This window comes from Monocercomonoides exilis, assembly GCF_001643675.1.
Source record: "Monocercomonoides exilis strain PA203 chromosome Unknown scaffold27-1312184, whole genome shotgun sequence".
Classification (NCBI taxonomy): Eukaryota; Preaxostyla; order Oxymonadida; family Polymastigidae; genus Monocercomonoides; species Monocercomonoides exilis.
The window spans coordinates 301,723-314,155 of NW_027150572.1; the positions used below are offsets into that span (position 1 = coordinate 301,723).

General features: G+C 36.0%; 4 protein-coding genes across 4 annotated transcripts; 3 read left to right on the top strand and 1 right to left on the bottom strand.

Annotated features, from left to right (window-relative positions):
- Window positions 1-2,458: 2,458 nt before the first annotated feature.
- MONOS_13744 (uncharacterized protein) lies at window positions 2,459-4,325 on the top strand. Its single transcript, XM_067866475.1, has 6 exons — window positions 2,459-2,543; window positions 2,605-2,810; window positions 2,883-2,970; window positions 3,050-3,189; window positions 3,271-3,380; window positions 3,467-4,325. Exons 1-6 carry the CDS (start codon window positions 2,474-2,476, stop codon window positions 4,107-4,109), a joined length of 1,257 nt encoding a protein of 418 aa, XP_067725920.1. The 5' UTR covers window positions 2,459-2,473; the 3' UTR covers window positions 4,110-4,325.
- A 159-nt stretch (window positions 4,326-4,484) lies between these two features.
- Window positions 4,485-5,447, top strand: MONOS_13743 (uncharacterized protein). The gene is made up of 2 exons (XM_067866474.1): window positions 4,485-4,585; window positions 4,681-5,447. Exon 2 carries the CDS (start codon window positions 4,681-4,683, stop codon window positions 5,329-5,331), a length of 651 nt encoding a protein of 216 aa, XP_067725921.1. The 5' UTR covers window positions 4,485-4,585; the 3' UTR covers window positions 5,332-5,447.
- Window positions 5,448-5,716: 269 nt separating this feature from the next.
- MONOS_13742 (uncharacterized protein) lies at window positions 5,717-7,936 on the top strand (the record flags this gene model as incomplete). The annotated part of the gene is made up of 5 exons (XM_067866473.1): window positions 5,717-6,022; window positions 6,082-6,209; window positions 6,271-6,313; window positions 6,368-6,531; window positions 6,658-7,936. The coding sequence occupies 5 exons, from the start codon at window positions 5,717-5,719 to the stop codon at window positions 7,148-7,150; spliced, it is 1,134 nt and encodes a 377-aa protein (XP_067725922.1). The 3' UTR covers window positions 7,151-7,936.
- Window positions 7,937-7,984: 48 nt separating this feature from the next.
- On the bottom strand, window positions 7,985-12,325 carry MONOS_13741 (uncharacterized protein; the record flags this gene model as incomplete). Its single annotated transcript, XM_067866472.1, has 6 exons — window positions 7,985-9,089; window positions 9,261-11,080; window positions 11,195-11,493; window positions 11,618-11,981; window positions 12,044-12,124; window positions 12,188-12,325. 6 exons carry the CDS (start codon window positions 12,323-12,325, stop codon window positions 7,985-7,987), a joined length of 3,807 nt encoding a protein of 1,268 aa, XP_067725923.1.
- Window positions 12,326-12,433: the final 108 nt, after the last annotated feature.

A 12,433-nucleotide genomic window follows, 5' to 3' on the forward strand; every position in this document is an offset into this window, starting at 1 on the left:
TTTCGAAAATCAAACAAAAATCGATAAAAATAAAAGGTTATAAATATGACAAAAAATTCTCCTCAGCCGGGTTCGAACCAGCGACCTCAAGATATCAGCTTTTTCTACAGTCTCGCGCTCTTCCAACTGAGCTATGGAGAGAACTTGGAAAAAAATCTTAACACTATTCACAACTCAAATGTCTCTTTTTTTGTCCAAAAAGTTGATAAAACCCTTTATTTTTTCTTAAATAAATCATTTTTCTTTTCGTATGTGAAAATATTTTTTGTTTTCAAAATATGGGACGAAGTTTATTGTTTCATGAATTTTGTTCCATACTTTATATCCTAATTTTTTTCTCATTTTTTGATTTGACAAAATTATTTTTGCTTGAGAATGCTACACTTTTTATGATATGATTGCTGAAGAAGTTTGGAACAAATCATTGCTTTTTTCATATGGGTTAAAATATTTGACTTCATGCATTTCCATTGAAAAACTATGCACTTTTCATTGATTTTTTGAGATTAAAAAACACAACAGAAATTGGTTTATTTTTTGAAATGCGTGCGAGGTCACAAAACATTTTGTTTCACCAAAAATAATTCAAAATCGAAAAAAAATAATTCAATTTCGTAATTTATTAATTCAATTTCGAAAAAGAATAATTCAATTTCGAAAATGATTATAAACTGAAAATTTTAATTTTTCTCGAGAATGGATTTCTGAAAAGTTCAATTTATTTTTTGACCAATCAAATTTTATTACTTATTGAAAACTGTTTTTTTTATTGCAACAATCAATAAATCAATTTTTTTAAATTTTTTTTTCATTTTCGAAAATCATCACTCAAATTATAATAAATTAATAAAAATTCATTCCATTGAATCATCAAATAAAAAATGAAAAAATTTAATAACGATTATTGTATTATTTCTTCACAATAATGTGATTGTTTCATTTGCAAAATTTTGAATAACATCGGTTTAAACATGAAAATGTATTTATTTCCTATTCAAATTAACTTCAATCAATAAATTTTCATTCAAAATGAAAGAATATTTTTTAATGAAAATGCGACATTTTTCAAATATTGATAAAAAAAATTTGCTGATGAGATAAAAATTTAAAGAATTTATAACCCCAAACACAAGTTATTCATTCCACAAATCAAAAAAATTTTCGTATCGAAATTGAATTAATAAATTACGAAATTGAATTATTTTTTTTCGATTTTGAATTATTTTTGGTGAAACAAAATGTTTTGTGACCTCGCACGCATTTCAAAAAATAAACCAATTTCTGTTGTGTTTTTTAATCTCAAAAAATCAATGAAAAGTGCATAGTTTTTCAATGGAAATGCATGAAGTCAAATATTTTAACCCATATGAAAAAAGCAATGATTTGTTCCAAACTTCTTCAGCAATCATATCATAAAAAGTGTAGCATTCTCAAGCAAAAATAATTTTGTCAAATCAAAAAATGAGAAAAAAATTAGGATATAAAGTATGGAACAAAATTCATGAAACAATAAACTTCGTCCCATATTTTGAAAACAAAAAATATTTTCACATACGAAAAGAAAAATGATTTATTTAAGAAAAAATAAAGGGTTTTATCAACTTTTTGGACAAAAAAAGAGACATTTGAGTTGTGAATAGTGTTAAGATTTTTTTCCAAGTTCTCTCCATAGCTCAGTTGGAAGAGCGCGAGACTGTAGAAAAAGCTGATATCTTGAGGTCGCTGGTTCGAACCCGGCTGGGGAGAATTTTTTGTCATATTTATAACCTTTTATTTTTATCGATTTTTGTTTGATTTTCGAAATGAAAACTTCGAAAATGACAAATGCTTATCCATTCAAAGAATATGCATACGCTGCTTTATTAATATGATTTTGATTTTATTCTTTTCTTTGTTGATTGTTTTATTGATTGTTTGGTTAAATTTTTGTTCAGGGTTGGATACAAAAATTAGAAAAGTTACAATTAATTCAGATTGTTTTTGTGTATCATGTATTCAAATCGTTGTGAAGTGAATATAATGCTTGAGTTGATGCTATTAAACAAAAATTTGGAATTAAATTTGTTATTGCAACAACATCAAGACACAATATTTTTTCTTCACGTTTTCGTAAAAATTCAGGTAATAATAATTTTGTATGAGCAGAATTGCTTATGCAAAAGCATTGAAATTTATTGATTTGCAAAATAAAAGTCTGTAACATTGACCTTATTTCTATCGTTATTATTAACATTAACTTGAATCATTTTTCAACAACAATTAATATGTTGAAGTTGAATTTTTTCTTAACATTTTGTTCGATATCTATTAACTAAGATATATTGATCAAATCCCTTCTTCAACATGGCCTGATGGTCTAGTGGTATGATTCTTGCTTTGGGTGCAAGAGGTCCCGGGTTCAATTCCCGGTCAGGCCCTATTTTTTGTTTCATTTTCATATTTTGATCATTTTTAACATAATTCAATTCAGTAAATGTCGGATCAAATTGATTCAGAAGATAGAGAATATGAAGTTGTTTCGGGGGAGGAATTCGCTGAAATTAGTTTGTTTTTTATAGTATTATTTTTTGTTGTGTTTTTTTTGAGTGTTGTTATTTTATTTAGAGGAGGAAGAAGCAGGTAAAGAAAGATACCTTTTACTTGACACACAAGCACCATTTCGTAAACTTTTTCCGTTGTGCACGCAACAGCAATATTTAATTGAAAAGCAACAGTATTGCTCGGATAGTATGCTTCACGAAGAGGTTGAACAGCTGTCAGACAACATTAGAGAAATTTGTGTTCAATATGGAGGTTGCAACGATTCAGAAGTGTGCCATTTTGCTTTAGTAATTATTAGGACAATAAAATTTGTTTTCCTGATATGTATTTCATGAAAATAGGTTGCTCTACACAAATGGGGATTGGTTGATATTTTCCCTGATCTTTCAAGCCATCATTCTGTTGGACAGTCAAGAGGAAGATTGAATGGTATAACATAATTGCTTAACTTTATAAATATTCCATGAAAAAAATATTTCTTCTTCATGTTGATATTACATGAAACTAGATTATTTTGCTTTTGTTTCAGAAATGATGACTGTACTTGCAATGTGCGAAACAATTTCTGCTTCCATTAACCAAAGAGTTACTGAAGATAAACCAGGAGTTAATTTTAGATATTTGTGCCATCAGACTTCAATCTTATATGTTTGGTTTTTTTTAAAACATGAAACATTAATTTTTTCTTGAAACACTCAACAATAAATTATAAATTGTAATATCAAATAGCATTCATTGAAGTCAGTAGCGCCTCATTTTTGTGATCCCATCGCAGCTCATTTTCCTGCTCTACGTGTTGTTTGGGAAAAAAATGATGTTTCAATGGAAGAATTGGATTGGTTTGTTCAAATACAAATATTATTAAAATAAAGTTTGTTTATAACATGCTTGTTTTTATCTTCCTATTGGAATGGATACGATGCAGGTTAAATGGGTTCGTTGGTGAAATAGAATCCTCTCTCTATGCCCTCGTTGGAAAAGTGATAAAAGGAGGAGCTTACTCATTGCTTCCAAAGGAAACAGAGAAAAAGGGTGAAACTAAAACCGAAGAATCAACAGGATCTGCTACCTCAACAAGCGGGCAATCTTCAACACTTTCTGCTTCAACTTCATCATCATCATCATCTTCTTCATATTCTTCCTCATCAACGCCTTCATCATTACTTTCATCATCTAACATTTCTCCTTCATTTTTGAAAAAGTATTCCTCTTCATTCCTCTTTTGCTATTCTCCTTTCACAGGAACATCATCCTCTGCCACATCCTCATTGACTGGTGTTTCACTCACACCCTCGCCATTGTTCTGTCTGAAGCCTTCTTCCACCCCCATCTGGGAGGCTGGCGAGGTCGATGCATCTGATGAGTCGAAGTCTTCGTCTACTGCTTCCCCTTCTCTTATTATCCCAAGCTCAGCTTCATCGTCGTCGTCTTCCTCTTCAGCTCCAATTGGAGTCCAATTGGAAACAGTACAAGGAGATTCTGTGTTCAGAGATCCATTTCGCTTTCTCATTACTGGAATCAAGTTCAGCTATGACAAAGATGCAAACACAAAAAAGAAAAAGAAATAATTATCTTTTTTAAAACAATTGATTAAAGAGCACTGTAAAAATTCTTGGGCATTGTGTTACAATTTGTTCTCATAAATTAATGTATTTGAATTTTTTCCTTGGTATTTCTTTTTAATTTTTTTCTGTTGTTTTTATTATTTCATCTCATGTTGAATTGTTCTTTAGATAGCGACACATTCTTTTTTTATAATGTAAATACTTGTTAAGAGAAATAATTGATATTATTTTGCAATCTCCAAATGTTCAGGTTCAGTTAAAAGTTTATAAAGTTATTTCAGATATATTAATTGTCTTGTGTTCAAACAATATGGGTGAAATGCACAATCAATTCATAATGAGCTTCAAAATTGAATCATGTGAGAACCATAGTTTTATTAAACCAAATGTAATTTTACGATTAACGTACTGTAGAAATTCAAATTGTATAAACGCAAGCAAACATGATTCGAACTGTTCATTTTTAATTTGACAAAAAGGTGTGCAATATTTTTTCACAAAAAATATGCTTTTTTAATAAATTTTCTAAATATTGAAAAACGATGATTGCATACAATTCAAAAATGTTGCTTAGATGTTTAACGTGATTGTCACGCTGTTTTCACTTATTTCAGCTCAAAGCTGCAGTTCATGCAGTTCGTGCAATTCGTGCCCACAAATACAGATTCCTTCAGTTCCTCAAATGCCTATTTGTCAACCTTGCCAAACTTGCTCTCTTCCTCAATCAAACCCATGCCAAATTCTTCCACCCCCTCGCCAAGAATCAATGAACGATCAATTCAGATTCCATCGTGACGCAGCAAATCGTCAAGCTCAACAAGATTCTATGCGTGCAAATGCTGGATCAAGCTGTGCAAATAACATGAATGCTGAAACATGCAATGCAGATAACGCAAAAGTAAAACTTGATGCGAACATTCGTACTTCAAACAATCAATTTAAGGAATGCAACGAGAACGAATTTCTTGTCCACAAGAAACATTCCCGTGTTGATGAAGGTGACTGCTCTTCCAAGACCGCAAAGATTGACATGGATGCTGGAAAGAGCTGCCGTGCTGCTCAGAACTATAATGACAATTCTCAAAACCAAATGAGCGCTGGAAGAGATAGATCTTGCAGAGCTGAGGATATCTCTCAGCAAAATGCTGACGGGTGTGCTTCGAGATCAATGTTTGGAAGACCAAGCTGTGGATGCGGAAACTTTGGAGCTGCTTGCTTCTACTAAAACGAACAACTTACTTTTTTGAAGAAGGGATTTATTCTACTGAAATTTTTGAGACTTTTCTTTTTAAAGCATGTTCATGATCAAAGATAAAAACTTTAACTCAACTAAAAAATAAATTTATTGTTAACATAGAAAGAGGAGGAAGCACAGACTTTTTAGCTATTTTAATCGAATCCATTTCTCGCTAAAATTCAGATCTTTCAAAAGATAAATGGAAAAACAACGAAAATGATGAAAGGGTAAAAAATAAAAATATAATTTCTCACAGACTTCACGTCAAATTGAGTCCAATTCATTCATTTGTGCGATTTTTTTGACTTTTGAAGACATTTGAAAGTGAAGAAAAGTTCGATTTTCGTTATGGGTTTGTTCTTAGAAGGAAAAAATGTCTAGCTATCTCTACAGAGATATCGAGTTACTTCAACAACAAGTTACAAAACAATCAGAGCTTGTTGATCGTTTGAGTGCTAATGAAAAATATATGGATGCTGCACGTGAAAACCAGAAACTTGAAGCTTTAAAAAGATCCCTTTCTGATAAGAAGAAAGAAGCTCTTGAAGCGGAACAAAAGGAAGACGAAGCACGATTAAAAACGACCTACAATACAACAGTTCGATCTTTTTCTCGAGATTGGGACGATGAAATGAGAACATTTGAGGATGAAGCAACTTATAAGATTTCAGAAATGAAAGTTTGAAAAAAAAACGGATATTTTTGTTCATTTTCATATTCACTTAATCATTATATTAGTCACGCCATAATGCAGAAATTAGAGAGATACAAGCAGAATTAGATGCTGAACCTTTTCCTCCTTTGAATCCTTCAAGAGAATTAAGAAATCTGAGAAAGTCGCAGCAAGAAAATGCAAATGCAAAAAAGTTTGGCTAAGAATTTATATTCTGAAAGATTTTTGAAATGTTGAATCATAACTTTTCACAGATTTGAAGAAGCACAAAAGATAAAAGAGACAGCCGATCAATTAGTATGTTCATATTTAACTATAGTTGTTTATTTTCGTTTCACTGTTTTATTTTAGGAAGAACGAGAATATGCTCGCCATGAAGCTGCTGAAAGGCAAAGGAGAATAAGTATAATTAACAAAAAAAGATTGGAAAATATGGACGAGCTGTCTGTTCTGTATAAGAAAATTGATAAAGAAAGACAGGCCAAGCTAAGTGATAGGCAGCAAAGCAGTCAAGCGTTTGATAATTGTAATTCACTGTTTCAAAATTTGTAATAATTTCTAAATGTCAAAATACATTCTTTTTTTATTGAAATATTATTTCTCTCGTTCTCACATTGTATTTGAAATACCCAATAAATCAGACTTCAAAAGAGGTTCAAATACGCCATCCACGATGAAAAGAAAGACCAGGAAGTAGAAAAACGAGAGCTGAATCGGCAGGAGTCGTTCAGGCGCTGCCGCGAAGCTTCACACCATCCTGTCACCACTCGCGGGCTGAGAGAGTCATTTGTGGCAACAGTCGGAAAAGATGCCTTTGCCACAAGAGCATTCGGTGGAACAGCACAGCTCATGCGCTCGTCGCTTTCATCGTCAGGCGGACTGGGCGGTTCGTTTGATTCGTCTTTTGGTGGAGGCATTGGAAGATGGGGTGCAACTGCTTCTTCTTCATCATCTTCTTCATTGTCTCCCTCTTCATCTCCTCTTTCCACTCGAAGCTTTGGATCGACTTTGGGATCGACATCTTCTGTTTCTGAGACCAGGCCTCGCTGTTATGATTCCACATTCAAGTACAGATCTCCCTCTGCTCCGAGACAGACTGCGACTGCAACTGGAACAAGAAGGAGAATGTGGTGAGAGATGAGGAAATATAATGAAGGAGATGACTAAGAAGAAAACTGTGAATTGAGAGAGAAAGAGAGAGAGAGAGAGAAAGAAAGAGAGAGAAAAAAAAGAGTGAGACTGTTTTTTCATATGCTTTAGATTAATTGTTTATGACTGTGAGTGAAGAGTGAAAAAAAGTCTTTTTGAAATTTCTTATTTATTTATCTATTGCTTTTCCTTCGATTATTATTAATTATTTTATTTGAAAGGAGAAAAAGCAAATGTGTGTTACAATTTTTAGTTCATTTAGTCTGAATGAAAGAGGACTGGAGGTTTTGAATTCTGCATTTGATCTTCCACATTCTCTTCTATTTGTGTCTATGTATATTCATTCCACTTTTGTCTTTGCACAACTTTTTTTATCTTTTGAGGAGAGATTATTGAATAACCTTTTGAAGTCAAGCTCCAACTCTATTCCAAGTAAATACAATGTTTTTCTCATGTCAAAGAATTCCACGCTCTTATATTTTGTTTTTCTTTCTTTCTTTTCTTTCCTTTGAATAAATTTTGAACACAAAAAACATTCCAAAAATTTGAGATAATACAAAATTATTACCACACAAAGGTGTGCTTAATCTCTGGTAAATCACACATAACACTGAATATTGAAAACAAAACATAACTTTTTAATAAAATGAACGAAAACGAGAAAAATAAAAGAAAAAATAACACATGAAATAATGTACTGGAATAAAGAATATAGACAAACAACAATGAAACACTGGAACAATAAAAACAAATAAATAAATAAAAATAAAATAATAATAATAATAACAATCAAATACTTTCAATCCAAATGAAGCACATTCACTCAAAAAGAGAATGAGAAGTCAGCCATCTCCTGACAAAAGAGCGGAAAAACGAAATTTCCTTCGAGGAGCATCCAAACAGAGGGCCGCACACACGCATCACTTCAAAGGAAGCAGCCAAATCTCTCTTTGCATCGAGCTTCTTCGCAAACGGGTTGGGGGCCATCTGCGATGTGATGGAGGAAAGAGAAGAGGAAGAAGAAGAGGTGGCCATGGAGAACACAGCATCGTCTCCATCTGAGTCTCCCAGTGCTGCGTGGAGCGCGTGGAGGGTCAATTCCACAGTATGCGGGAGAGAAGGGCGGGCGAGCGAGTGGGCAGACTCCGAAAGAGTGAGAAGAGTCAGCTCTTTCTCTGAGATGTCACACACAAGCTGACGGCGCGCATCGTCAGATGGAAGGAAGTTCTGTCCGAAGACAAGAAGGATGTTCAGAAGAGACAGTACAAGCTCAATAGATGGGATGATCGAGGTAGACACAGCTGAACGTGAGGAGAGAGATGAAGAGAGAGAATGAGAAGAAGAAGAGGAGGAGGAAGAGGAAGAAGACAAACCAGATGAAGGAGAAATAGCAGACAGTTGAGAAGAGGAGTATGCCATCGAGCGATTTGAATGCAAACGAGAAGAAGAAGAAGAAGAAGCAGGCGATGCTAAAGAAGAAGATGGTTGTGGAGTGTTCTGCAGTGAGTGCACCATCATCTCTGTGAAGTGTTCTAAGTCGTCCAGAAGAGACCGCCAAATCTTCTGCCACAATTTCACTTCGACGGCAACTGAGGAGGTGAAACGAGGGCTTTCAGAATTGGAAGAAGAAGAATTTGAAGAAGAAGAAGAGGAGGTGGAAGAAGAAGAAGAATTAGATGAGATGGATGTGCCACCTGCAGATGCTGGCAGATCTCCTGGTGATTGCAATGAAGATGATGAAGCTTGCCCTCCAGCTGTTTTTCCCTTGTCTCCCAATGAAGAAGAGCGGAATGCGGGCAAACAAGACGCAAATCCAGAGAAAGAGAAAGAGTTTGAGCCAGAAAGAGAAGAAGGAGATGAAGAGAGAAGAGTCTTCAGACGAGAGGCGCCATACATTACACGATACATCACACACAAGACTTTTCTGTTGGATAAAGACAGATAATATTGACATAAGTACATTGGATACACATTCATATGAATAACAGGGGAAAAAAGAAAGAAAGAAAGAAAGAAAGAAAATAATAAATTAATAAATTAATAATATTTATAAGTTTTTATTTAAATTCATAGGAGAATAGGATAGCCAACAGACCTTGTTTCATCAGGCTCAACAATTGAGTGGCTGACACACAATCTGATGTACTCAGAGGCAGATAGCACAACAGCACATGCACTTGCTGAGGGGCCATAAAATGTAATGCAAGTTGTTGTTTCATCACTTGATGAGGAAGAACCAGAGTCTGCCGAAGAAGATGAAGACAAGGATGGACTTGCCGGAGAAGTTGAAGAAGAAGAGGAAGAAGAAGAAGCTGTCCCATCTGAGCTGTTGTTAGCATCTCCTTCCTTCTTCTGTTTCTCCCCCTGTTTCGTGAGGCTCTTGAACCAGCCTCCCATCCTCTCCACGAGCAGCGCCATCGGCTGCAGCACTTTCTCCCTCACGGCTGACAGGAAGCTCCACTGAGAGGGCTGTCTGAGTGTGACAGTAATGCCTCGCGGCGGCTGTGTCCGGATGAGGGCGATGAGGAGGCGGTCACATTGAGCATAGAACAGGAAGATGTTGTGGAGGAGATGCAGACAGTGGAACAAGGGAGTGTCTGAAAGGGATTGGGGGGAGGAAGTGGGTGAGGAAGAAGATGGTGATAGTGATGGAGAAGAATAGGAAGAGGAAGAAGGAGAAGAAGGAGAAGAAGAATACGATTGAGACAAAGGAGTTGATGTTTGTGCTGTGACAGGAGTGGAGAATGACATGTTATGCGATGCATCTGACAGGGCAATGGAAAGAGTGGAGTGCAAATTGACAAGAAGAGAGATGAACTCATAAACAGACTCATTTTCTGACAGAAGCACATTGATGGAAGGAATGGGAGGGGTTGAAGGAGAAGGCGGTTGAAGATTAGATGAGACAGATGCAGAAGAAGAAGAAATGATTGAAGAAGAAGAAGAAGATGATGATGATGAAGATGAAGACAAAGCAGGCCGTAGCACATCCACCATCCACGCGAGGAATGCAGAAGAAGACGAGAGGTGATGCACAATCAGCAATGCAGAGACAAGCAAGTCAGGCACAGAAGAGCACTCTTTCTCTCCTCTCTTTCTCCGCCAGCTGTCTGGTTTCTCTTCTTCTGAGCGGAGGAACGAATAGAAGACAGTGGTGATGCAGCGCACCATGGAGGCGTAGAGAAGAGTGGGGGGGAAAGGAGATTGGGTGTCTGATGCATCAGATGGATTGAGTGAATGAGATGAGGGAGAAGAGGACGAGACAGACAGTGGGAGAGAATAAGCAACAGGATTTGTGGTGGAACTGGCGGTGGAACGGGGCAATGAATTGGAGGAGAAAGAAGGATGCGACGAAGTGTCAGAGGAAAGCGAAGATGAGCGCGAATGAGAGAGATATGACTGTGATTGAAGAGCATTCCTCGAAGAAGCAGAAGAGGAAGAGGAGGAGGAAGCAGAAGTTGAGAATTCAGAGGAAGAGCCGAAACAGTGTGAGAGGCAATGAGAAGACAAAGAAGAAGAAGAAGTGGCTGAAAGTGAATGTGCAATGAACAGAGACAGAATGGAGAAAGAGAGCGAGGCAGAAAGATGATGCAGAGGGAGTGAGGGAAGGAGAGAGGTGGAGGTGGGCACGATGCAATATGAGGGCTGAGGAGGAGGAGCAGCAGAAACAGAAGATTGAGACTGGAGAGAAGAATATGGAGAAGAAGACGAGGGAGAAGAAGCTACAAAAGAAGAGGAGGAAGAGGAAGAAGTTGCTTGGTCAGATTCGGAAGGTGATGTGAGAGTTGAATTAGAAGGCTGGGTGTGCTCAGGAAAGGGAGTTGTTGATGGAATGGGCTGATTCAAAGAGAAAGAATTTGACACGTTTTTCTTTGGAGGAAGAAGCGAGGAAGGAGCAGAGGGCTTCATCAAATACTGAGAGAAAGGTGAATAGAATGTCCATTCAAATAGATTAACATAAGATTCAACAACCAAAACAATAACAATGTCAATGTTTATATCTCAAAAACAAAACATAAAAAAGCAGACCTTGACAACAGAACAGAGAAGTGATGCTCCATTGATGATGATGTACTCAGCCAGTGCAGAATTCGGCAGGTCTGGCTGGGCAGTCAGCAGATGGTGGACGATAGACAGGCAGAGCACTCTCATTTCAGCTGGGTTCACAGAGGGAGGAAGCAGAGGCAGTGGAAGCTGAGAGGAAGGAGATGATATGGATGAGAATGAAGAACAGGTGGATGTGGATGACGTGGACATCCGAGTGAAGTTGGAGGGATCGGAGATTGGAGATGGGTTTTGCAGCCTCTGAAGCGAGTTGCTTGAAATGGCTATATTTGTGTTTTGCATATTGCAGATAAATCACGTGCATTAACGTAGCAGTTCAACCAACCAATCAGATATTAATATAAATAAAGAAACAAATAATAAAATAATGAAATTTAAGATTCAAACATCGAGTTCCGGTTTGTAAAAATGAAGGCGAAGACGGAACAGAAGTCGCAATTGGCCTAAATGCCTGTGGATAATGAAGAGATTGAGATGTCTGGTGTTCTGTATTTGAAATTGTTCCTAAACTCGATGGTTGCGAAACTGGACTGTCAAATGAATGGTGCGAAAGCACGCTGTTTGGCGTTGATGGAGATGTTTCTGATGAACTTTGTTGGATTGGAGTTCCCGACAAAATACATGAAATTGCATTCATTAATCGCTGAAAAAAGTTGTCAGCATGCTCAAAACCACATATCATTGATATAAGCTCAGAAGCAGAAAAAAGTAATTTATGATCTAGAAGCCCAGTGAATATAGTATCAATAACCTAGTTAAAATGGAAAAAAGCATTTTTTAACAATTATTTCATCATTCATGATGCTGACATACACAGAGAGCATAATGTTGCCGGTGCAATGTGTTACTTTCAAGTGCCGAAAGAGAATGACGTAGAAGACTATGAATTGTTGTCTATAATTTAGTATTTATTAAAATTTTGTTAATTATCAAAAATGAAATAATACCAGCACACACCTGATACGAATGCAACTTTGAAGTGTCCAACGCAGAAAAAAATTTATAAAACATCTTTGCATCAAAAGGTTGCATTGTGTGAGACTCTAATTCAGAATAAACAAGTTGTTCATCAGTCTTCTTAAAAAGATGATCCATCAAGAACTTAAACGAAAGATTAACAATTTATAGATATAAGCCATCAAAATAAATAATATTTAAATACTTTTTGATATCCTGATTCGTCTTATATTTGCAACTGTCGGG

Bases quoted from the DNA above. Each gene is read 5' to 3' on its own strand.
- MONOS_13744 (XM_067866475.1), top strand. From the start codon at position 2,474: ATGTCGGATCAAATTGATTCAGAAGATAGAGAATATGAAGTTGTTTCG. The intron at 2,544-2,604 runs GTTTGTTTTTTA...TATTTTATTTAG, and splicing joins GGAGGAATTCGCTGAAATTA to AGGAGGAAGAAGCAGGTAAA. The intron at 3,381-3,466 runs GTTTGTTCAAAT...GATACGATGCAG, and splicing joins TCAATGGAAGAATTGGATTG to GTTAAATGGGTTCGTTGGTG.
- MONOS_13743 (XM_067866474.1), top strand. From the start codon at position 4,681: ATGTTTAACGTGATTGTCACGCTGTTTTCACTTATTTCAGCTCAAAGC.